This window comes from Piliocolobus tephrosceles, chromosome 12 (assembly GCF_002776525.5).
Source record: "Piliocolobus tephrosceles isolate RC106 chromosome 12, ASM277652v3, whole genome shotgun sequence".
In the NCBI taxonomy this organism is placed as follows: domain Eukaryota; kingdom Metazoa; phylum Chordata; class Mammalia; order Primates; family Cercopithecidae; genus Piliocolobus; species Piliocolobus tephrosceles.
In genome coordinates, this window is record NC_045445.1 from 43,357,109 (window position 1) to 43,383,625 (window position 26,517).

Here is a 26,517-nt window from a genome sequence, read left to right on the forward strand (position 1 = left end):
GATGTGCCCATTACTCACATTAGAATAGTCTTTGTGAGCTTAGACTCCAACAATTTATAGAAATCACCCTTATTTGTTGACTGACAGTGCAAACAGAGGTAAAAGATGCATGAGAAAGAAGAGCAGTGTATACAATGACTGCTTTTCATTTTCAGGTTGACCAGGCAGTCAACATGGGTAGGTCATTGAGTTTCCTCTCTCTGTCCTGCTTTTTATTTTGAGTTCATGGATGTGGTAGCACAGGACTCTACTTTATTTGGGTACTTGGATTTTTTTTTAAGACAGAGTCTCACTCTGTTGCCCAGGCTGGAGTGCAGTGGCGTGATCTCAGCTCACTGCAACCTCTGCCTCTTGGGTTCAAGCGATCCTCCCACCTCAGCCTCCCGAGTAGCTGTAACTACAGGCGCTCACCACATCTGGCTAATTTTTGTATTTTTAGTAGAGACGGGGTTTCCCCGTGTTGTCTAGGCTGGTCTTGAACTCCTTACCTCAGGTGATCTACCCGCCTCAGCCTCCGAAAGTGCTGAGATTACAGGTATGAGCCACCTTGCCCAGCAGGTACTTGGATTTTTAACACTTCACTTTATAACTTTGTAAATTGTACCTCTGCCAGTTAAGCAGATATCTGTCCTGTCAAGCCTCATTTTTAACCAAGAGAGAAAAGAGATTTTAATTAAGATGCAAACTCTTTTTTAAAATATTGGAAATAGAGGACTAGCATAATTATGAGAAATTCTAAGCCAGTTTAGAAGGCACAAGCCGAAGAAATCTCTCTAGTCATTTTTTAAAATATCTCCAGGACCCTTTCTTCCAATGACTTGGAGATGAAATGATTCCTTTTCAGTATGCAGGCATACAGTTATCTTTGCTAAGCTTTGTTTGCTTGTTTGTTTGTCGGTTTGATCCAAACCCTTTTCTTTGTTAAATATATAGCACACTTGTGGGAGTCCCTTAAGCCAGATATCCCCCATGTGTAAGCTACCCTTGAGGAGAATGAGGAAAAAGAAGTGGAAGCAAAGAATGGGAAGAAAGGGGATTAGGAATAACAGCTAACATTTAGCTGACACAGTGTGCCAAGCACAATTCTAAATGCTTTGCATATACTAATTCATTTAATCTTCACAACCCTATGAGGTAGGCATTATTGTTTCCATTTTAGCAATAAGGAAACTGAGGCACATAGAGGTTAATTCATTTGCCCAAAGTCACATAGGTAGGAAGGAGCAGAGCCAGGATTTGAATCCAAGCTGTTTGGCTCCAATCTGTTCTCTTATCCGTTATATTATACTGCCTCACAACTTGGGGAAGCAAAGCAAATTTGGGAACTCTTACTTCTGAGGCTACCAGGAGAAACAGACTGTGTGATGACCATCTTTCCAGGAGCCAGATATGGTAACAATCCAGCAGATGCATTGGGACTGCTCTTGGAAGGAAAGATTCTGTTTCTTACCATAAACTTGGATCTGTTTAACCACATCTCCTTTGAAAGAACAGAGTGTGTATGGTGGGCACCATCCAGCTCATAATTTCTCTATTCACTCTCTTCTGATTTCCTCCTGAAAACACATGTATTCTCACAATGCACTTTTTATAAGTATTTATGATTTTTCTGGACAAATAATTTTGTACTCTTCTTCAGATTTGGCTTGCTACTATTGGCAGGAAGCCCCCCGTTGTGTGTGTTTTGGTATTTCTCAAAGGAGCTATTTTGTTAAAAATGCTAAGATCTTATATTGACAACCCAAACAATAAAGTACTTCATTTGACAATAAAGTATTTTTTAAGAAAATAACTGTCTGATCCTTTTTATGGCTGTATAGTATTCCATGGTGTATATGTGCCACATTTTCTTTATCCAGTCTATCATTGATGGGCATTTGGGTTGGTTCCAAGTCTTTGCTATTGCAAACAGTGCTGCAATAAACATACGGGTGCATGTGTTTTTATAGTAGCATTATTTATAATCCATTGGGTATATACCCAGTAATGGGATGGCTGGGTCAAATGGTATTTCTGGTTCTGGATCCTTGAGGAATCGCCACACTATCTTCCACAATGGTTGAACTAATTTACACTCCCACCAACAGTGTAAAAGTGTTCCTGTTTCTCCACATCCTTTCCAGCATCTGTTGTTTCCTGACTTTTTAAGGATCGCCATTCTAACTGGCATGAGATGGTATCTCATTGTGATTTTGATTTGCACTTTTCTAATGACCAGTGATGATGAATTTTTTTTCATATGTTTGTGGGCCATATAAATGTCTTCTTTTGAGAAGTGTCTGTTCATATCCTTTGCCCACTTTTTGATGGGGTTGTTTGTTTTTTTTTCTTATAAATTTGTTTAAGTTCCCTGTAGATTCTGGATATTAGCTCTTTGTTAGATGGGTAGATTGTAAAAATTTTCTCCCATTCTTTAGGTTGCCTTTTCACTCTGATGATAGTTTCTTTTGCTGTGAAGAAGCTCTTTAGTTTAATTAGATCCAATTTGTCTATTTTGGCTTTTGTTGCCATTGCTTTTGGTGTTTTAGTCATGAATTCTTTGCCCATGCCTATGTCCTGAATGGTATTGCCTAGGTTTTCTTCTAGGATTTTTATGGTTTTGGGTCTTACATTTAAGTCTTTAATCCATCTTGAGTTAATTTTTGTATGAGGTGTAAGGAAGGGGTCCGGTTTCAGTTTTCTACATATGACTAGCCAATTTTCCCAGCACCGTTTATTAAATAGGGAGTCTTTTCCCCTGTTGCTTGTTTTTGTCAGGTTTGTCAAACATTAGATGATTGTAGATATGTGGCATTATTTCCGTGGCCTCTGTTCTGTTCCATTGGTCTATATATCTGTTTTGGTACCAGTATCATGCTGTTTTGGTTACTGTAGCCTTATAATATAGTTTGAAGTCAGATAGCATGATGCCTCCAGCTTTGTTCCTTTTGCTTAGGATTGTCCTGGCTATATGGGCTCTTTTTGTTTCCATTTGAAATTTAAAGTAGTTTTTTCTAATTCTGTGCTTTACAGAACTGGCAGATTTCTTGTATATATTGCTGTATATCATCATTGGAAGCTCAAATGCCTATCAATGGAGAATCCTTATACTAGTTTCCTTTTAAAGCTTCTTTCAAATTTCAACACACTTGCTCCCTCCCAGCAGAATTTATAGAATTAGATGTTTGGCAGAGGCTCCCTAAGGTCATCTGCTTCTACTCACTTCTTCATCTCCAGCTTTGGTATGGAGCGCTGGCATTAAAGTGCTCCCCCATGGAACCCAGCACATGGTAAGGAGAGACTTCACAATGGGTTTATTCCTCCCTGCTGTCTTCCACTTTGCCCTGATTCTGCGGATTTCAACTTCTCCCTCAAAAAATACAGAGAACACTTCCCCTGTCTAAGGGTTTGTCTCATGTCCCTTTGCCTTATGATTAGAGTGACTATGTAATTTACCATCTCAACCGAGGCACATTTTGAAAACAAGAGCTGCAATCTTAATAATTATGCTTGCCAGAAAAACAGGCAATAAAACTGGATTGTCTGAGATAAATCCACTCTATGGCTACCCTATTTATGTTGTCTTGTATGGTTCAAAAGTGGCCACATGCTGGCTTAGTTTTGCTCTCTGAGGCTTATCTTCATGGGTATCTCAGAATCTCATTGTACACTTAGTCCTTTTGAGAGAACAGGGTTTACTTCTCTGACCTGCTCAAGCCACCAGAGATTAATGGAAGCCACAGGAGTTAGAAACAGTCTGAATTTCAGCCTAGCTTTTGGCCACTTTTCAAATACTTGTTCTCCATTTCTCCCACTACCAGAAAGCCAACCCATTACAGCTTCATAGGGTACCACTCAGAGTATAGCTGAGGTTTGAATAAACAATACATGTGGCTTTTAAGGTTAAATGAATATTGCTTGACATACAGTACACTAGAGTTGTTTTTCATTTCGGTTCAAAAAATTGGTTAAAATTATATCTTATTGCTTCTCGAAATTAACTAGGATCCATCTGTATCCATTAGAATCACTGTTTTTTGTTTTGTTTTGTTTTTTACAAAAAGCCTTGGCTGAATGAAAAAGCCTCCATCTCATTCAAGATAATTTTTCCAGTGATCAGACAAAAAGAGCAAAGAAACAGATTTTTTAGGATATTGGTGCCTACTTTTTTTTCAAGATATAATATCTAAGATTGCAAACAGACATACCTATTTTCAGCTATCCAGATAGACCATACCCAGGTCTAGAGAACCACTTATAGCCTTATAAAATGTCAACATCTGAGAAGATAATTCCAGTTTAATTATGGGTTTAATTAAATAGAATAACTCAAATTTTAAAACCTTTAACAGACACATTATAGACTTAACAGAACATTCAAGTTTAGAGAATGCAATTTTGATGACTTTGAAAGCTTGGAGACAACAGAAATGCTAACAGTTCCTAGTATTTATATATTTAATGTATATAATTTATAATGTATATAGTATATCTTATATGTAAATGTAGTGTGTATATATATATATGTGTGTGTGTATTTATATACAGGTTAAATATCCCTTGTCCAAAATGCTTGGCACTGGAAGTATTTCAGATTTCCAGTGCTTTTGGATTTTGGAATATTTGCATTGTACTTACCAGTTGTGCATCTCTAATCTGAAAACCCCAAATCCAAAAATGCTCCAGTGAGAGTTTCCTTTGAGCATCGTCAGCACTCAAAAAATTTTGGAGCATTTTAGACTAGGGATACTAAAATTTTGGAGCATTTTAGACTAGGGATACTAAAAAAATTTTGGAGCATTTTAGACTAGGGATACTAAAACCTGTTAGGGATACTAACAGGTTTAGTATGATATATATCATACAGGTTTTGTGTGTGTGTGTGTGTGCGTCTATACATATATATATATATGTATATATATGTATATATATAAAATAGGGAATCTTTTCCCCCATTGCTTGTTTTTGTCAGGTTTGTCAAAGATCAGATGGTTGATATATAGGCTCCATTAGTTTTTAATGAAGTGTTGAAATTTAGGTATGCATTCTTGTCTGCAAATGCTCATCAAATACACGTCACAACACACTCATCTGATTTGTGTTCCAGGGCATTAGTAGTCTGCTCCTATGCCTGATAGTGAGTTGCCTCCTTCATTTGCCATCCTACCTCTCTGCTCATTTGTAACAGGCGCTATGTGCTTCTATAATGCTTTGAGATTCTGACTGGACTATAAGTATTTAAAGACACTCTTTAATTAAAATCCTTTTAAAAACTCTAGGGTATAAATTCAATAAACTGAACTTCTCAGAAGGCCAGCTAAGTAAACATTTTATGTCAATACCAATCATTAAATCTACATTTTAAAAGGACATTTGATGAAGAGAGCTAGTCTATAATTTTTCTCTTGCAACTTGTTTTCTCCCTTTTGACTACTTAAATTAGGCTTGAAACCACATTATATAGCTTTTACATTTTCTTTTGCCATTTGCTGGTAAATCTTTACTGGTTTCTATTCTTCTCTCTAGTCCCAAATTTTATTTGGCCCAGACCCACTACTGCCCACTGAAACAAAGGGGACAGGTAAATCTAAGCTCATCCCTGCTCACTGTCCCCAGCTCTCCAGATTTGCAACCCAAGAGTTGTCAGATACTGATTTCCCCTTTGCCTTCTTTCCCCATCATCAAATCTTCCTTCAGGGTCTCATCAGTTTCTTTTTATCTGTAGGAGTCTCATTCAGTCCTTCTTGTGTGTTATTGCACAGATGCTCATGGCCTATTACATACTACTATAGCAGCTTCCTGTATGGCCTCCCAGATTCGAGTTACTCCCCAACTAGTCTGCACTCCATTGCCAGAATGGACTTCCACAAATATCATTTTTACCATAGGAACCCCTACAAAAAAATTGTCAACAGAATCAAATGTGAATTCTTCAGCCTTTTACAAAATTATATGTTTTTTCGAATTTTTACTGTTTACTTTTTAAAATTTAATTATTTTCTTAAAATTTTGTGGGTACATATTAGGCGTATATATTTATGAGGTACAGACGTTTTGATGCAGGCATGCAATGTGAAATAAACACGTCATGGAGAATAGGGTATCCATCCCCTCAAGCTTTTATCTTTTGAGTTACAAACAATCCAATTACACTCTTTAAGTTATTTTAAAATGTACAAGTAAGTTATTATTGACTATAGTCACCCTATTGTGCTATCAAATAGAAGGTCCATGAAGCAATTATTTACTACCCCTATTTACCTCAACAACCCACCCCTCTCTCATTCTCCCTCGCTCCCTCCTTCGCTCTCCTTCTCCTCCCTTTCTCTCTACATGTTCAATTACCAGTGTAATTTATCTTGTTTTCATATCTGAAGTTTCTACTCAAGCCACACCTTGCTTGCTGTTTCCAGTATGAGACTTGCTATTTACAAAGCTCTGGTCCTTTGCCAATGTCACTCCCTTTGGTTGAGGTACTCTCTGCCTGTATCACTGTCTGTTTATGCTGTACAGCATCTACTTCTTTTTTTTTTTTTTTTGAGGCAGAGTCTCGCTCAGTCGCCGGGACTGGAGTGCAGTGGCCAGATCTCAGCTCACTGCAAGCTCCGCCTCCCGGGTTTACGCCATTCTCCTGCCTCAGCCTCCCGAGTAGCTGGGACTACAGGCGCCCGCCACCTCGCCCGGCTATTTTTGTATTTTTAGTAGAGACGGGGTTTCACCGTGTTAGCCAGGATGGTCTCGATCTCCTGACCTCGTGATCCGCCCGTCTCGGCCTCCCAAAGTGCTGGGATTACAGGCTTGAGCCACCGCGCCCGGCGCATCTACTTCTAAAAATGTAACTTAATGGTTCTTTTAGGAAGCTTTCTACGATTACATCTGACTGAGCACTCCTCCCTTCAGTGTCGCCTAAGCATGTGTATTTCGTTTGTATTTGCTTTTTGTGTGTGTTTTTAGGCTGTTTCCTATATTGATTTCCCATCACCTCCAACCTGGGTGTAAATATCCTGAGGGCAAGGGCCCAGCCTGATTTTCTCCTCTTTCTGCTGTAGTATCAGGCTCTTCACCCAAGAAGTGTTCAATGCATGTTAACTGACTCTTGGGCATAATTTTCCAGTTATAAACATAGTTGAAATCATCTTTGTTTTACAGTAGTCAGTCAGGGTTTCTACAGAGTTCGGCTTGCAGTCTACCGTCTTTACTCAGACATGGAATAAAACAGGCAGAGAAGAATATATGTACTATTGACCAAGCACTTAATTCTGTATCTATTACTGCAGTTCAATTCAATACATATATTGAGTGCCTGATGTGTACCCAGCAATAAGCTAAGTGCTCCAGCCTGGTTATTCACAAATTCCTGCATCCATCAGAATCCCCTGAAAGGCTTGTCAAAACCCAGGATCACCAGCCCCCACCCTGAGTTTCTGACTTAGTGGGTATGGATTGGGATCTGAAATTTGGCATTTCTAACAAGTTTCCAGGTGAAGCTGATACTGCTAGTCCAGGAAGCAGATTTTGAGAAGCAGTGGTCTAGGAGATACAGAGGTGGTCTAAGACATAATCTCTCATTCCAAGGAATTTACAGACTCTCTAGGGAGATGAGGAAAGTCCAGAAAACATTTAACAGTAATAAATATTGTACAGTGTTTTAATATTTATTGATTCGGCAAATATTGAATAAGTACTAACTGTGTCCCCAGCACTGCCCCAGATGCTGGAGTTACATCAGTAAACACAATAGACAAAAATCCCTGCTGTCATGAGGGGATTCTAATAGGGGAAAGCAGACAATAAATAAAATATAAGAAATATAAGATAGTAATAAGTGCTAAGGAGAAAAAGCAAAGAGCAGGCATAAATATCAGATGGGCGCTGGAATTGTGGATAGGGTGGTCAGAGAAGGCCTCCCAGTTTCATCATTTGACAAGTATTTACTGAGCGACTGCTATGTATCAGGCATGGTTATAGATGATAGTGATATAGTAACACAGGTAATGGAACCCTTTTCTTATGGAACGGACATACCTATTTGGGAGCCAGGTAACCTGGGGCTTTGGTGTTAATTCTCACAAACTCATTATTAGACTCTGAATGGCGACTTCCCCTCTCAGCCATGGTTTCTCCATCTGTTAAATGGAGCAGTTGGACAAAGTTATGCTTGACGTCCTCTATACTTCTAAAACTTCAGGACGCTTAGTCCTTTAGGCAATCAGAAATATGTAAGAGTGTTGGAAGAAGACTTTGTAGAGGAGAGAAAACCTAAATGGTTTTCACAGGCATGGGGAAGCTATGGGGCGTGGGAGATGGAAGATAATTTCAGAAGAAGAATAACATGAGCTAAAGCACGGAAGCAACAATGGGAGTCCCGTGTTCAGTGAAGAGCAAATAGCTCAAAGGGTTCCCATTGTAGAGCAGCTGAGATCATTGGGTGGGAGGTAGGTGTTCAATAAAGATGAGGTAAGGGGTGATTGTAGAGAGTCTTGGTTGGGAACCCACTGAGGATTTTGATCAGGGAATGACACAATTATACAATCAAAATGGTGTTTTACTGTTTTACGAAGATTAACCTAGAACTAGTTAAATCTTCAGCTTTCATTATTTTTTCATCAGATAATATTTGAATTATGAAGATTCACAGCTATACTTTGTTATAAGTCACTGCCTGATTCTAATATTGCTATCAAACTAATGTTTAGGTCGTTTTCAAGCCCTAAAAGCCTATGATACTATGTAATCTCCCCTAACACTACTACCACATGCTTGAACCCGTAACATATTACTCTTTGTGTGTGTGTGTGACAGGATCTGGCTCTGTTGCCCAGGTTGGAGTTCAGTAGCATCATCTCGGCTCACTGCAACCTCTACCTGCCAAGCTCAAAACAGTTCTTCTACCTCAGCCTCCCAAGTAGCTGGGACTATGGGTGCACACCACCATGCCTGGCTAGTTTTTGTACTTTTTGTAGAGACAGGGTCTCCCTGTGTTGCCCAGGCTTATCTCAAACTCCTGAGCTCAAGCAATCTGCCTGCTTCAGCCTCCCAAAGTGCTGGGATTAAAGGCATGACCCACTGCACTCGGCCTGTTACTCTTATGAAGGCTTGAGAGAGTAATCAGAATAGAAAATTCTTAGTACTTATACTTTTTTGTGTTCCTGGTTATCTTATAAAATATATGTTGAATATTAGGTTTATCTTCAGCCATATGTACAATTTAAATAGTACTCATTTCAAGTGATGCAAACATCTCTAAGACAAGGCTCTTCCCATTCGCTTGCTTGGTCATAAGTAACACAAGAGCAATATTCTTGGAAATTATCCTCTTGTTTTTTAATTAGCTGACGTATATCCACATCTCTTGCGTGTTCATTGCTCTAGAAGCTGAAAGTAGAATATTCTTCTTATAAGCAGTTACTATGGAAGATAATGATAAGGAGTTCTCTGTCCAAAGAGTGGGTCATGTAGACCTAGAGAAAGGTGTGTCATAAGAAATTATGACACATCAAATCCTCAGAACTCATTGTTTAATGGTAGTTTAAACAGAAGTTAAGTACGACCTACAAAATACTTAACTGTCACGAAGTAAAATGAGCAAAAGTGACAATGATGGCTAAATTAGGTGGAAAGTGATTATTTTCCTTTCATTTTCCAAATTCTGCATAATGTTGCTAGGTCATCTATTTAGAAAGTGGCAACTTTCTTCAGAGTTGTTTTGAAAAATGGGGCACACCCAGAGAAATCTTTCACAGCCGCTTTTTGAAGGACAGCCACAAAAGCAAAAACACTTCGAGAACTTTGGGATCATAGTATCAAAATGTTGCTGGGTCACAAGGGTGATAGCTTTCCCTTCTATGAATGTGATTTTCTCTTTATTTCTTTTTAATAAACAGGGGATGGAGAATTGTCATGGGAACATTCTGATGGTGATATCTTCCGACAGCCTGCCAACAGAGAAGCAGTAAGTGTGAATAGCTCAAATAATTCAACACTCCACAGCATCAGGCCAAGCTTTCCTCTCCCCATGGCTACTATTCTAGCAAATCCAAAAAAAAAAAAAAAAAAAAAAAAAAAGACCCCGATTTCTAACACCATTTTTCTTCCCTTTTCTCAAAGTTTTGAATGTCATCACCAACTGGAAACCATTTAAGTACACTGTAAAATTGGTAACTGGAAGCAGGAAATGTGCACAAAGAAACCATAGCCCCAGCCCTTTGTCTAGGTCAGAAGTTGGTATTCTTTTAGGATGACTTGCCAAGTCTATGTACGTTCTCTAAGGAAGCCAGGTCACTCCTCCTGTCCTCAACAGTGAGGACCTTCTGTGGGGTTGTAAGATAACAACCATCTTTTTGGTTGGATTTGGTAGGTACTTCAGATGTGTCCACATAAACTCTCTGCCAAGCCTTAGTCGCTCAGTCATGCAGTTGGAAGAGAGGAAAGGTAGCAGTTGGAAGAGAGGAAAGGTAGCAGTTGGAAGAGAGGAAAGGTAGCAGTCTGGATTCTCCTCCCTTCAGCCTGGCAATGTCTCCCTTCTGTTCTCTGCACTAATCTCAGAATAAGCCTCACAAGTAGGCATCTTTCTATGTAAGTAATAGCATCTTTTGTTCTTTTGTATTTTGAAGTAATTTATAAAATAGAATTCCTCTCTAAAAATATATGTCTAAGAAGAGTTACACTTCAAATTTCTTAAAATCCGAAAAGGAGATGTTCCAATTCAAAGAATGTGTCATACAAAATGCACTGTGGTGACCATTGCACATAAATAGGTGTTCATCACATCCTTGTACAAAAAAAGTATACAAAGACATTCATTACATTGTTGTTTTCATACAAGCAAAACAAATGGAGACAACCTAAATGTCTACTATGGACTTGGTGTGTACATCCAATTAATGGGACACTGTACAATTGTTAAAAAGAATATGGTACACGTCTAAATGTAGTAAAGTGAATCGAGCTCCAAGATATATTAAGTAACAAAACAAGGTGCAGAATGAAATTTTACACTACCACTTCTTTATGTAAAAACTGTATGTGCATGTATATAAATGTATATAAACCAATCTGGAAGGTCACATACCAACATCTCAGGTGTGCTAATCTTAAAGGAGTAGAAGCAGGCACATGGAAAGGTAGATTTTGACTCTTTACTTTATATTTTCTGTATAATCGGATATTTTCCCATAAGCATCAATTAGTTTTGTAATAAAATATAATTGATTTTCTAAAACCTTAGAACATCACAGCAAAGATTGTATATAAGGCAGGAGTCCAGGGAATTACAGGGCAAGCCTGAGGATATTGAGCATATGAGGAAGGTGTTGATAGGGGATGCAGTAGAATGACTCATACAAATATCACAGTGCTGCTGAGGCTGGGCTTCCCGGTCATCACATGGGCCACTTCTGACTTGCATGCTCCCAGCTTGCCAACACCCAACCCGAAGATTAAGCAGTGAGATGGAACCATTTCTATTTGTCTTACTGTCTATCGGTATTATTTTCTGGACACTGCTGTTTCTGAATAGTTGCAGAAGAATTGGGGAGAAGGGGTTTGAAGAACAGTACTCTGGACATCTCAAAAAATCAGCATCCTGCAAGAGAGGGTGGGCTTCCCTGTTTGCTGGTTAATATAAACCCTGAGGAAAGATTTTCTCCATGTAACTCTATCTGCTTTATAGTAAGTGAAATTCCTTCCAGAGCCTGACAGGAGATGATGTCAGTCTCAGTTTTCTGTGTTGTGTGTTCCTCTTTTTCTCAGCCCCGATGTTTTATTGTGGTAGGAAGTTGAGCGTGGCTGAATTAGTGACTGTCAACCAGATGTCATTCTAAAACAAATTTAGGGTTCAGTCACCTTAAGCTATGTGGCTTATTCCCTGAGAGGCCCCCACACTAAGCACTGTGGCCACCTTAGCAGTCTTGCTGGTAATGCCATGAATTAGCCTTTCTTCTTGACTTCATTTTACACTGTCCTCAACTCCAACGCTTATCTTTCAGCTTCATTGGCAGGCCTAGTGATAGTACTTCCTGTAGCAAAAAAGGTCAGGTACAGAATGTGGGCCCTTGATATAGTTATTGATTTTCAAAGGAGTTCAAGACCTATCTTTAGAAACAAACATTTGGGTCTGGTAGACCAAAATGGCCATATGGTTTCACTTTATTATAAATAAACATTTTCCTTTGTTCTGAAAGGGATAGATATTGTGGGATATGATTTGAATAATAAATAGCATCTGTAGTAATGGAAAAATACATACCTGGCGCATAGTAGTCACCCAATAAATAAGTGTTCAATGAATGGATGTGGGAGGTGGCGTAAAATGTGTGTGATGGTATAGTGGGGAGGGGGCTCCTTGTTAATTTTAATGCACAGGAATTTGTCTCAAATCAGAAATAAACTCCAAATTTGTTGTTTGCTCTTGACCAGCCTAAAATGAGAAAATAGGAGAATCCCTTCTGAATATCCTTTGCAGGCCCAGCTTCCTCAGGGGAAGAAGAAAAGGCAGCCCTAACAACACATTTCCTATCCAGTAGACTGTCCTTTTCGTAAACTGTTACTATTTACCCCAAACCAGCAAAATCTCTGTTCAACAGAAATACAGCTGACTGGTTTCTTTTGCCAAGTGGTCTGAAAACCATCAGCTTAGCAAGTTTTATGAAGTGCACAGGAAGGGGAACCAGTGGTTCAAATATGACTCCTTTGTAAAAACCTGAAACAGTTTTTGTTTGATTTCTAAGTTGTAATTTCTCATGAATTGGTCCTCCTGCCATTGATGGGGAGTATGTCTGTGCACGCGCGCACACGCTTGCGTGTGTGTGTGTGTGTGTGTGTGTGGAGTGGTGTGGTACGTGGGGAGGAAGAAGTAGGCACAGACTAGAAAGCCAAAACATGAAAGCATGCATAATTTTGTTTTGGACAACAGCCAAGCCCTGATTTTTGCCCCCAGTAGATTACATTGAAATGTACCATTAAAAAAAGTGAAAGGGTTTGGGATAGAAACAACATGAAACAGATAAAAATCCATGTCTCATTCACATTGTCAGAACAATGGTTTGGGACAGAAATTGGTCTAAGTGTCTTCTAGCCAGGCATAGTCCTAGGTTCGTAGTGATTAAGATACAATGTTTTAATGGCTGTATGGATTAGAATGTATTCTGAAGCCGCTTTTTAAATTAAACTTTTTTATTTTGAGATAACTATAGATTCACTTGCAGTTGTAGGAGATAATACAGAGAGATCCCATATTCCCTTTGCCCAGCTTCCCCAAATAGTAACATCTTGAAAATCTATTGTACAATATCACTAACATGAGGGCCCTTTCTGGACCCTGATGTTTTCTTGTCTGCACCAATAAAACTCTTACATTTTAGACTTTAGAACATGAAATTCCTGGGGAGCCTCTACAATAGTGGGGATTTTTCAACACCAGAAAAGAATTGTTTTAGAGCCACCTCTGAAGCCTGAAATATTTTTCAGTCTTTCAAGTAAGTAAATCAAAAAATACCAAAATACTGAGCAAAATAAAAGATCATAGCTATATGGTCATTTCTAACTGGTTTTGACCTGCTCTCTCAAGCAGCCTATTTGCAGCTAATTTTTAAGATAAGCTCCAATTTCGCTTACTTCAGGGCATTAATAACCTTTTTCTCCTTTGCTCTGAGTTACAAGGTCAGAATGGCCCCTCATAAGTCTCTTTCATTTGTTTACGGGAGGAACTCTAAAAGAACCATTACCCTTAAATCAAAGTCGCACACCACCACCACCCACTCCAGCCCCCAAACAGAAGATCCTTTATGTCAGTGATTCCCAACCTTGGCTTCAAACCAGAGACTCTTGGGGAGTATATAAAAATCCTAATGCCCAGGCCTTCCCCCAAACCACTCACATAAGGATCCCTCGGAGTGGGACCCAGGTATGAGTATTTTTTACAGCTCACCAGGTAATTTTAGTGTATAGCCAAAGTGGAGTATGTGGTGGTGAACATTGTAGCTGAATGAACTTCCGTATCTGAAAGAACTTGTCTTTGGAGCAGCTTTTAGTCAAATGGTTATAGACCACTGAGTTTGATTGGACATTCTCTCTTCCACTTTCTCCTTCTTCTCCTTCTCTTCCTCCTTCTGTTCATCTTCCCCCCACTTCTACCATCTCCAAAAACTCAATCTGCATTGTCACCTTGAATAAACTGCCTCTCCTCCCTGGCTTCACTTTGTCTGTAAAACAAAAGACTTCAACAAGATTAGGTTCTAGGGGACTGACTTGTCTACAATAGGGTCTGTGATGAAAATTCTTGAGGATTTTTCTTTTCGTCATGATCATTGTCCTGCCATTATGATATGTCCCAGGTCTGAGATGTTAGTGCTAAAGAATAGCTTTTCATTTTGTGTTCACCATCATGAGTCAGAGAACTTCTTGTACTTCCAGCTTATCCTGGGCCAACAACCTTCCCTCTCCAATTCTATCCCAGTCTAACTGCTTCTTTTTAGGATCAGTGGGACACCAACCAGCCAAACTGTCCTCTCTGTGTTCCTTTGGCAAAACTTTGCCAAACTTCAAAAAGGACAGAGCAACCTGTAATGGCCTTTGTGGAATATGAGCGATTATGGCAGAAAAGTATGAGCCATTGTGGGAATGAGGAATATTTGCACTGAGAATCCTATCCATGTACATGAAAACAAATCGATGCAGATTCTCATTTGTGTGAATTTTGATAGCAATGCACCAGCGTAGGCTCTTCTTAGATAGAGAGAATAATGTTGTCTTTCAAAAGGCTAAAAAAAGTCCTCTTACTTCAGCTCCTGTTTACTCTCCCTTTCCCCTAACAGTGGCCCCTTCCTGCCAGGAGAGCAATAATACTTCCCAAAGCGAAATTTGCAACATGTGTGTCTGGCCCATAACTTTAATCAGTGTTTTATGGGATGATATGGTCAGGGGACCCCATAACTATCTTCCCAAGGTTCCTTACTATTTCTGTCACTGAATATAAAGATCTTCCTTTTCAATTGCCTGTGAAAGATTTTTTTAATGGGTTCCCCCTCCTTCACCCCTAACAATTGCATACAAAATACAATTAATCTTACTTGGCTTTAAGCCTTAAGGTTCCATTCTTCATTCATTTCATCTTCTTCTACCCCCAGCCTACTTTAGCTCCTAGGAGAGGGGTGGGTAGCACAATAGTCTGGTCATCATGTGTTGAACCCTTGCTGAAAGATTGCTTGTATGACAAGACTCTAAGCTTTTCTTAGGTGCCAGTTTTGTTCACTCAACAAATATTTGATGAGCATCTTCTAGATGCCAGGCACTAAATTCTAGACACTAGAGATGTAGCAGTGAACAAAAAGTCCTTGATTTGTAGAGCTTACATGCCAATACTGTCGTGTACTATCAATTCTTCTATCTATAAAATACCTAGGGTATTTGTACTGTGCTGTATTATCTTATGCCATTACCTGTGTTTAGAGTCTCAGTACATCTTATCAAGACTATACTCAAATCTCATCTTTTCCTCCTATCCAGTTCACCCTATGCATGATCAGGATTCAATGCTCTGAAACAGTTCTGATTACATTACTTCTCTAACTTAAAAAAAAAAAAAAATCCCTCAAAGCCTTCTATGCCCTCACCTCTATTGCTTACCAAATAAAGTCTTCACCCCTTAGCCTGTAATTTAAAGTCCTCCATGATCTGGCTTCAACCCACTTTTGGAATGTTATCCTGCAACTGTTCCCTTTTATGGACTCGATGTTCTCTGCTTCACCTTCTCAACTTGGAAACCTCTGCCTGGACTACTCCCCTTACACTCTGGCTGTAAAAAAGTCTACCCATCCTTCATGGCCCAGATCACAAACCCTCCCCAACTAGAAGCTCTCTCTTTCTCCTCCTGATTTGCGCAGGACTTCTTACTTCTTCTGCGGTCTCTATTTACGTTCTGCCTTGCGTGCAGACTAATGTCTTAACTCTTAAACTGAAATGTGAGAGTCTTGGCAGCAGGAAGGACACTTTAGCCTTTTTGGCTCTTTTCTCCCTAAGAAGTTTGCATGTGAATCTAGTCCTATCTTTTAGAAGAAGAGAGATAAACCTCAGCATGTTGCCAATGATGCTTTTACATGATCACATCCCTGTTTCTATTGGTGTAGGTGAGCATGCAGCTGAAATCAGAGCTCACCACTATAAATCAAAATTATTGAATGACTTCTAGTGTATATAACTTAATCTCTGTGATCTTATTGGCGGCTTTTGGATGAAAATTGTTCTTGTCATTTTACAGAGGCATTCTTACCACCGCTCTCACTATGATCCTCCACCAAGCCGACAGGCTGGAGGTCTGTCCCGCTTTCCTGGGACCAGAAGTCACCGCGGAGCTCTTATGGATTCCCAGCAAGCATCAGGAACCATTGTGCAAATTGTCATCAATAACAAACACAAGCATGGACAAGGTAAGGGGCATCCTTCTTTTGTATACTTCCACAACAGGGCCTCAGCAGCCCTGGTCTTTGCAGAGCTGGAGCTGGGAAAGGACTCTTTCTCCCAGGAATAGCCCATATTCACTTGTGGCTCACTTAGCATCAAGTCCATAAAGTGGGTGACTCCAGGAGACTCTTTGGACTTCCTTAAATGCAGCCAAAAGAGCATAGTCTGGCCCCTTTTGTGCTTGTGAAACAACCTCTTATATTTTCTCAATTGTCCCTGGGGATTGTAGGTCATTTGGGAAAATTCCTTGGGTCTTTAACAGAAAGAGTGATTGTCTGTGTTTTAGTAGGGGACCCAACATTCAAAGGTACTCAGTGCCCAACATCACTGAAGCTCTTATCTATACCTTAGAAATAGCAATTCTCACACCTCAGTGCACCCCAGATTATCCTGGGCTTCTCGTTAAAGATACATATTCCTGGCCCCACCCTCAGATTCTTGTTGAATATGTAGCATATGAGACTGTCCTTAGAAATGAGTAATCCAGGTGCAGTGGCTCATGCCTCCCAACACTTTGGGAGGTCGAGGCAGGAGGATCACTCGAAGCCAGGGATTCAAACCAGGCTGGGCAACATAACAAGACTCTACAAAAAAAAATTAATTAAAAAAAATTAGCCAAGTATGGTAGTGAGTGCCTGTAGTCCTAGCTACTTGGGAGGCTAAGACAGGAGGATCACTTGAGTCCAGGAGTTCAGTGAGCTATGATTGTGCCATTACACTCCATCCTGGGTGACAAAGTGAGACCCTGTCTCTAAATTAAAAATTTTAAAAAGGTAAAAGAGTAATCCAGTGAGAAATCCCAAAACCACCTGGCTGAGCACCAGGAAGACTGATCAGGCTAAGACTGACATGCTGTCCACTTAGTTGATCAACTGGCTACAACAGGCACCCACAGACTTCCATAGCTTCCAATTTCTTCTTGCACAGCATTTTCTGGCCTCCACCTGCTCCCTGCCCCCCGCCCCCCACCCCCAAACACACACATACCAGTAGCAGGAGTCAGGGGAGGAGAAACTCAATCAAACAATTGACTGCTTCTTACTTTTTTAGGCCTCCTGTCAACCAGCTCGTTGGAGTAAGGGCTCAGCTGGTTCCTTTTATGAAACCACAAACATGTTTTGTTTCCTTTAAAGGGAAAACAAATCAAAAGCAGTTCTCTGAATGGGTTAAAAGCAATAAATTATTAAACCAAATGATTGAATAACATGGGTGAAAAACAATCCGTTACAAAGAACTCCTACCATAAATCTCAACAAAGCTAGTCAAGCCAAAGCTAGTTGATCACATCTGTTACTAGTTAGATGTAAATTTCAGATTACAGATAAAAAAATTAAATTGCTTTTGAAATTTGCAGGCTTAAAAAAATTCAAAATAAAACTGTTAATGGAAAATGGTGATGTATTAGAAGAATTGAAAATACTATCGATCTGTGTTTGATTTGAATTTTATTATTTTTAAGTTCCAAGGATTTCTGATAAAAGTTTATGAAATAAGGAGGGAGAGTTAGGTTAAGATAGTTTGATTTTCAATTCTAAATTGCCTCCAATAGATTCCATTTGTTGTGAAAGTATTTCAAAGCTTTTTAAAGGTGTAGGAAAATGGATTTTGAAAATCCTAAATCCCACAATTTCCACAAGGTCTCTTTAATTTCAGGGCAGAGGCTCATCCCTTGATTTTCTCCAGGTCCTACAAAAACCCCAGCTGGTTTACATTTATTCATTTGCCCCCACTGATTTGGATGCAATAGTTCTATTCTGACCTTTCTAATATAGTTCACTGAGGAATCACTTGTCCCCACCCCCAACTCCCAAGCTGGATGATTCAAAATCATCCCGAGAATTTTTTGGGTAAGGAGAGGGTTGTGTTTCCTTGTTGAGAATTAACCTCACCCCATTCCACTGCAGAGTTTGAGCTCTCACCCAGTCTAGATCATTCCTTTAGTCCAAATGTTCAGGGGAGAGGGAACCTAGCCATATAACACTGGGAGTCCTGCCTGCCCTGCTCAGCATGGGTCGTTCTTTTCCTTAGATCTCTTGCTAATAATGTGGTCCTCTGATATATCTACTTGGCTCCTTGTTAGCATCAAATAAGAAAAATGATAGGACTCCACCATTTTGAACTTGAATCCAGCCTAAATTTTCTTGAAGCATATTGTGTATCCACTTGATCACACTGTCTAGAAGGGAACATCACTGTTTGGGGAGAAAAAAAGAGGTAGGGGCAGGAAAGAGAACAGCACGTCTGGCCTGTCTTGTGTGATCCTGTCCACAGCCCTGACCTCACAGTTGAGGTGTCAGCTCTCCATTTTGTCTCACTGTAATATTGTGAGCCACTCCAGTTTAAGTTATTGGAAATCTTTACATGGGTTGACCAGTTAGAGTGTCCAGTATTCTAGCAGCTCTTGCAAAGGACAGGAAAAGGCAGCCAACATTATTCTTGTATCTTAATGCGACTCAGTGAACTCGATGAGAAAGAGCCCAGTGATTCATCCTTCTGAGGCCATTGTCTTGCAGCCAAATCAGCCAATTCCTAGAAATGCCTCAAGTGGGACTATATCTCCCCAACAACCCCGCCTGAAGTGATACAACCCACCCTAGAGATGTTGTTGATTGGGATGCCCACAGGTTTCCCTGGGTGTGATGAGGTGATGGGAATAATAAGAAACACATTCAGTCCTAGTCATGACTTGAAATCTCCACAATGTCTCAGCACTCTCAAAAAATGAGATAACTCATCCTCAGACTTCCCTATCTGCAGCCCTGTGCAGTTCTTATCTTGGAGCCCAGCTCCATGCCTTATAGTAGGAGCCAGATATATTTGGTGTTGATTTGCATAGAAAGATGCTCCTGTGGCCCCTTCCCTTTTTAGGCCCCTTCCCTTTTTAGGCCCCTCAGCCTGCATCCCAGATGCTTGCTCCTTTTTTTGGGTGTGTCAGGGGAGGGGACAGGGTCTCGCTATGTCACCCAGGCTGGAGTGCAGTGGCGCCATCATGGCTCACTGCAGTCTGGACTTCCCGGGCCCAAGTGATCCTCCCACCTCAGCCTCCCAAGTAGTTGGGACTACAGGCATGCACTCCCACACCTGGCGATTTTCGTATTATTATTTTTGTAGAGACTGGGGTCTCTCTTTGTTTGCCAGCTGGTCTTGAACTCTTGGGTTCAAGGGATCCTCCTGCCTCGGCCTCCCAAAGTGTTGGGATTACAGGCAGGAGCCACCACGCCCAGCCAGATGCTTGCTCTTTTAAGGCCCTTCAGAAGACATGGGGCCAATGACTTAACTTCCCACTTAACAAATGTCAGACTGCCAAAGGATATCTGTGAAGCAAGCAGTGATCAGCTGTAGCCAAATATCTATAGCCACTATGAGGTGGGAGACTGAGGAAACTGCCTGAAGATTAGAGGCATAAAAGGCTATCCTTTCACAAGTTACCCAGGAGGCCTGTTGGTCCTTTCCCTCTCAATCTTGACTTACCACCTTCCTTCCCACACCAAAGGGTGCCCAACACCATTAAGCTTCATACTTATATATGTTGGTGGATCAGAAAGACTCATAGCATTTGACATTCTGAATGGATTTGCTTCAGGATCTGGAAGAAACTGCCCCTTTGGGAAGAGCAGTAATTTTTGCATCTAGCCTCCATGGAAAGCAAATCTCCCAAGGAAATTTTCATGCCTGGAAGCACATCCACTTGAGGCATACACATTTTCTATAGAATTGAAAATACTAACATTACATTCTACTAGAGATAGAACTCTGCTTTCATGCATTCATTTATTCTCTCATACATATATATATATATATATATATATATATGTAGCTGGGCTTGGTGGCTCACGCCTGTAATCCGAGCACTTTGGGAGACAGGCAGATCACGAGGTCAGGAGATCAAGACCATCCTGGCTAACACGGTGAAACCCCGTCTCTACTAAAAATACAAAAAAAATTTAGCCAGGCGTGGTGGAGGGCACCTATATCCCAGCTACTTGGGAGGCTGAGGCAGGAGAATGGCGTGAACCCGGGAGGCAGAGCTTGCAGTAAGCCGAGATTGCACCACTGCACTCCAGTCTGGATGACAGAGCGAGGCTCCATCTCAAAAAAGAAATATATATATATATATAGAGGCTGGGTACGGTGCCTCATGCCTGAAATCTCAGCACTTTAGGAGGCTGAGGCAGGTGGATCTCTTGAGTGTCAGAGTTTGAGACCAGCCTGGGCAACATAGGGAGACCCCCGTCTCTACAAAAATTTAAAAAAAAAAAAGTAGCACGGCATGGTGGTGCATGGTAGTCCCGCTACTCAGGTGACTGAGGTGGAAGGATTGTCTGAGCCCGGGAAGTCAAGGCTACAGTGAGCCACGATCACACTGCTGCAGCCTGGGCGACAGAGCAAGATCCTGTCTCTCTCTCTATATATATATAGACTGCCTACTATGTGTGAGGCCATTTATAAGCATCCAGAAGCTGCTGCTGAAGAATTTGGAGAAACTGCTGTGAGTAGAATATGGCCCAAGCTGTTTTTTGGTCACAGATACTACTCAGTAAACATAGCCCCATGACTATGACAAGAACAAAAGATGGTTGATGTGTTAAGCAGTTCAGGGCTTGAGTTCTGAATATAGGGTTCCATTTTAGCTCTTTAGCTTTTAATTGCTAATACTGCATTCTCTTTCAGTGTGTGTTTCCAATGGAAAGACCTATTCTCATGGAGAGTCCTGGCACCCAAACCTCCGGGCATTTGGCATTGTGGAGTGTGTGCTATGTACTTGTAATGTCACCAAGCAAGAGTGTAAGAAAATCCACTGCCCTAATCGATACCCCTGCAAGTATCCTCAAAAAATAGATGGAAAGTGCTGCAAGGTGTGTCCAGGTAAAAAAGCAAAAGGTGCGTTGGTTGGAGGCCCTGCCTTTGGTTGACTGAGATTCCCACATAGTCTTTCTAAACTTTCTTTGGGCATCAGAAATATAACCTTTCATATAATTATAATGATAATATTTCTAATAATAATGAATTTCATTCTCTCCTCTCTTGAAAGACTGAAAAGACAGTTGCATGGAAGAAATTTACTACCCAGAAATATGCTTCTGTCTACCACACCTCTCATGTATCCCTGAGTGTTGAACTTACCTGCTTTTCTAAATAGTAGAGAATTTAGGCTATCATGTTGATTAGGAAGAACAGTAGCAGCTTTCATTTATATCACTATTAAACCCATCAAAGTACAATCACATCCATTTCCCTTTTAAGACAAGACAAGAGGCAGGTGAGTTAGAGTGGAAGGAGACCAGGTTCTGATCCAAGCCTAAGGTGTTGAGTGACCTTGGAAATGTGCCATATCCACTCTGAGCCTCATTAGCCTTATCTGTACAATTGAAAGTTTAGAAAAACTATCTGTAAGCTCCCTTCTAACACTAGAATCCTATAATTATATTGTTATTTCTCTTTTAAAGATAAGCAAACTGAAGTACATAAAGTCAAATGACTTGCCCAGATTCATTCAACTAATCGATCATAAAACCAAGGCCTATAACCCAAGTCACTTCCAGCCCATTGTTTTTTCTATGCCAGTAGAAAATATTGACTGATAAAAAAAGACAAGTTAATTATTTAAATCGCAGTTTTTAAAACATGAGCTAAATAAAATATATTTTTATTTTTTTATCATTGATTGATATTAGGATTTATCAATCCCTAATAATGGGGTTGACAGAATATAGGATGGATAATCGCATTCTGTCTTTGGTGTGCCACAGGTTTCCTGTGTGATCTATAACAAGTCACTTCACCCCTCTGAGCTTCAGTTTCCTTCTTTGCAAAATGAGAGGGTTAGAGTAGATTTTTGGGGGGGCCCTTACAGCTCCAGCATTCTAAGAGTCAATGATTTAGTCAATCCCAGGCACATGAATTTATCATTTTTTATGCTTTCTGCAAAGCATTTTTATAAACACAGATGAAAATTCAAACATTTTTAAAAGCAGGGAGAGAGCTAAATTATATACTTCTTCAACTTAGTTCCTCATGACTAGAAGGCAAACATGCCGTGAATCAATGTATATTTATTGAGCGTTTTCCTGCAGGTCAGTGGTACTCAAACTTGTCTGAATATTGGAACCCCTTGGAGAGCTTCTTCATATACCTGTGTCCCATCCCCAGAGACTGTAATTTAGTTGATTTGAGGTATGGCCTGGGCTGTGGCATTGTTAAAAGATCCCAAGGTGAACATTATGTGCAGAAAAGTTTGAGAACTACTGCTGTAGGCCCAGGGTCATTTATGGTCTTGCTACTCAAAGTATGGTTTATGGACTGGCAACAGCTAGGAGCTGGTTAAAAATGTTGACTCTCAGGCCCCCACTCAAGACCTATTGCATCATAATCTGCATTTTAACAAGAACTTCAGGTGATTCTAATGCACATTACAGCTTGAGAGGCACTGATTTTGGGACACAGAATCTTCCTCAATGTAACAACCCCCATCTTCCAGAGTACATAGGGGGCAGGGTGTGGACAGGAAGGACAGGAGCTATTTGATAAGGTGTAGAGAACTGGGCATTGAAATTTATGAGAAAATGTATTTATTACGAGTACAGAGAGAACACATTCTTTTTTTTTTTTTTTTTTTTTTTTTTTTTGAGACAGAGTCTAGCTCTGTCGCCCAGGCTGGAGTGCAATGGCACAATCTCAGCTCACTGCAACCTTGCAACCTCCTCCTCCTGGTTCAAGTGATTCTCCTGCCTCAGCCTCCCGAGTAGCTGGGACTACAGGTATGCACTACCACACCCAGCTATTCAAACTCCTGAGCTCAAGTGACCCACTCGCCTCAGCCTCCCAAAGTGCTGGGATTACAAGTGTGAGCCACTGCATCCGGCCAACAGAGAGCACATTCTAAGGATGATATGGACATCCGGGACACCCAGCAATGATCACCTATTATGACTTCCAAGTCTGTGGTCTTACTGGATCCTCAAACCTTTTAGTGTCACATAGTGGTAGTTTCATGAACTATTTAAACTATTAAATGTTAGACTCCTGACAGAAGAGAAAATTTCATGAACACAATTTTCTGTCAGGAGTCTAACATTTAATAGTTTAAAAAGTAATGCAACAAGATAATTTCAGACAAAAACTAATATTTACATAAATTACCCATGATAACATAAAACTTCTCATTGTATAATATTCCAGTTTGAATCTCGGGCCTTCAGACCAAGTCTTATTTCATTGTGTGCTTGAAATTTTATGGATGTAGGTGATTCAATTAAAAAGTAAAATAAAAAGATGTGAGAACAGGACAAACAAGTCATTGCTTTTAAAACAATTGTCCTCTCAGGTTGGTAATGTTTATTAAAGCATTTGGTGGCCGGGTGCAGTGACTCACACCTGTAATACCAGCATTTTGGGTGGCCAAGGCAGGAAGATCTCTTGAGCCCAGGAGTTTGAGACCAGCCTGGGCAACATGGTGAGACCTCTATCTCTACAAAAATAAAAGAAAATTAGCCAGGTATGGTGGCACATGCCTGTACTCCCAGCTACTTCGGAGGCTGAGGGCTGAGGTGAGAGGATCATTGCCTGGGAGATCATGGCTGCAGCGAGCCACGATCACACCACTACTCTCTGGCCTGGGCAACAGAGTGAGACCCGATCTCAAAAAAAAAAAAAAGGCTAAAAAATTCCACTTCTAGGAATCCTAAGTAATCAGAGACATACACAAAGATATACAAATAAGAATTTTTGCTACAGTGCTGTTTACAATACTGAAAAATTGGAAACAATCTGAAAGTTCATCAATATGGGAATGATTAAACAAATTATGGTGTATCTGTACTGTGGAATATTAATATAGCCATTAAAAGTCATTGTAGACCAAGATTGAATGGCAGAGAAAGATGTTTGCAATGTATTTGTTAAGTAAAAATAGCAAGCTAAAAAACAATATGTATATTATGATCCCACTTTTTGTGTTAAAAAAGAAAGCATTGACCAGGTGCGGTGGCCCATGCTTGCAACCCCAGCACTTTGGGAGTCCGAGGCGAACAGATTACTTGAGCCCAGGAGTTCAAGACCAGCCTAGACAACATGGCAAAACCACGTCTCTACCAAAAATACAAAAATTAGCCAGGTGTGGTGGCATGTGCCCATAGTCCCAACTACTCCTACTTGGGAGGATGGGTTGAGCCCGGGAGGTAGAGGTTGCAGTGAGCCAAGATCGTCCATTGCACTACAGCCTGGGCAACAGCCAGACCCTGTCTCGAAAGAAAGAAAGAAGGAAAGAAGGAAAGAAAGAAAGTGTTTATATATGCTAAGACAAAAAAGAGAAACACAAAGACTGGAGGAGCATATAGCAAAATGTTAACAGTGACCATTTTTAGGTGACTGAATTATGGGTAACTCTTATTTTCTTTTTTATTTATTTGTAGTTTCCAAATTTTCAATAGTAAATATGTGTTACTTTTGTATTTAGAAAACGTAATAAAATTTATCATGTAAAAAACTGCCCACCAGTATCGCAGTTGGCAATATATTGAAGTCTGAATGATTAAACCGATTTTTCTGGAAGAGCTATTTTTGCCACTTTCCTACTCTGCTCAAGTATGTGGAGATAGATGATTGATTGAGCAACATGGAAGAAGAGAATTTCTGTCTCATTCTGTGTATCTGCCTCTCAGTGAGCCAGACACGGGTGTCTGCATGTTGAATTGCTCCTTAGTCACATTGCCTGAGAGTCAATATCCACATAGCCAAGGGCACCTGCTCCAGGTACTCTGCAACTGCAGAGCATCAGAAGGCATGCACTTGCTCATGCATTCAATCTGGAAATATGTTTTAAGTACCTACTGTGTGCAAGACACGGTTACACACACTGAGGACAGAGATGTGAACAAGACAAAGGCTACTTGCCAGCATGGTCTTTACATTCTAGCGGAAAAGAAAGACAGTGAACCCAAATCAGTAAGGTAATTTTAGATTGTGATGAGTGCTGTGAAGAAAAACCAAACAGAAGCAAGAGAGAGTGAATGGGGCAGGAAGCACTTTTAAAGGAGTGGTCAGGGAAGGCTTCTCTAAAGATATTTGAGTCTCTAATCCATCTTGAATTAGAGACTTAAATGTTAGACCTAATACCATAAAAACCCTAGAAGAAAATCTAGGTAGTACCATTCAGGACATAGGCATGGGCAAGGACTTCATGTCTAAAACACCAAAAGCAACAGCAGCAAAAGCCAAAATTGACAAATGGGATCTAATTAAACTAAAGAGCTTCTGCACAGCCAAAGAAACTACCATCAGAGTGAACAGGCAACCTACAGAATGGGAGAAAATTTTTGCAATCTACTCATCTGACAAAGGGCTCATTTCCAGAATCTACAAAGAACTCAAGCAAATATACAAGAAAAAAACAAACAACCCCATCAAAAAGTGGGGAAAGGATATGAACAGACATTTCTCAAAAGAAGACATTCATACAGCCAACAGACACATGAAAAAATGCTCATCATCACTGGCCATCAGAGAAATGCAAATCAAAACCACAATGAGATACCATCTCACACCAGTTAGAATGGCAATCATTAAAAAATCAGGAAACAATAGGTGTTGGAGAGGATGTGGAGAAATAGGAACACTTTTACACTGTTGGTGGGATTGTAAACTAGTTCAACCATTATGGAAAACAGTATGGCGATTCCTCAAGGATCTAGAACTAGATGTACCATATGACCCAGCCATCCCACTACTGGGTATATACCCAAAGGATTATAAATTATGCTACTACAAAGACACATGCACACGTATGTTTATTGCGGCACTATTCACAATAGCAAAGACTTGGAATCAACCCAAATGTCCATCAGTGACAGACTGGATTAAGAAAATGTGGCACATATACACCATGGAATACTATGCAGCCATAAAAAAGGATGAGTTTGCGTCCTTTGTAGGGACATGGATGCAGCTGGAAACCATCATTCTTAGCAAACTATCACAAGAAGAGAAAACCAAACACCGCATGTTCTCACTCATAGGTGGGAACTGAACAATGAGCTCACTTGGACTCGGGAAGGGGAACATCACACACTGGGGCCTATCATG

General features: G+C 40.3%; 1 protein-coding gene across 10 annotated transcripts in view; it reads left to right on the forward strand.

Moving 5' to 3' along the window:
• Window positions 1–26,517, forward strand: part of CHRDL1 (chordin like 1) — a 116,849-nt gene that overhangs the window by 79,548 nt on the left and 10,784 nt on the right. For 6 of the 10 annotated variants that reach the window (XM_031936615.1, XM_031936620.1, XM_023203017.2 and 3 more), the window contains 3 exons: window positions 9,864–9,931; window positions 16,235–16,403; window positions 21,109–21,318. In XM_031936615.1, the coding sequence (XP_031792475.1) occupies window positions 9,864–9,931; window positions 16,235–16,403; window positions 21,109–21,318 (447 nt within the window). The remainder of the gene's footprint in view (window positions 1–9,863; window positions 9,932–16,234; window positions 16,404–21,108; window positions 21,319–26,517) is intronic. The other 4 variants (XM_031936616.1, XM_031936617.1, XM_031936618.1 and 1 more) reach the window with 1 other exon arrangement.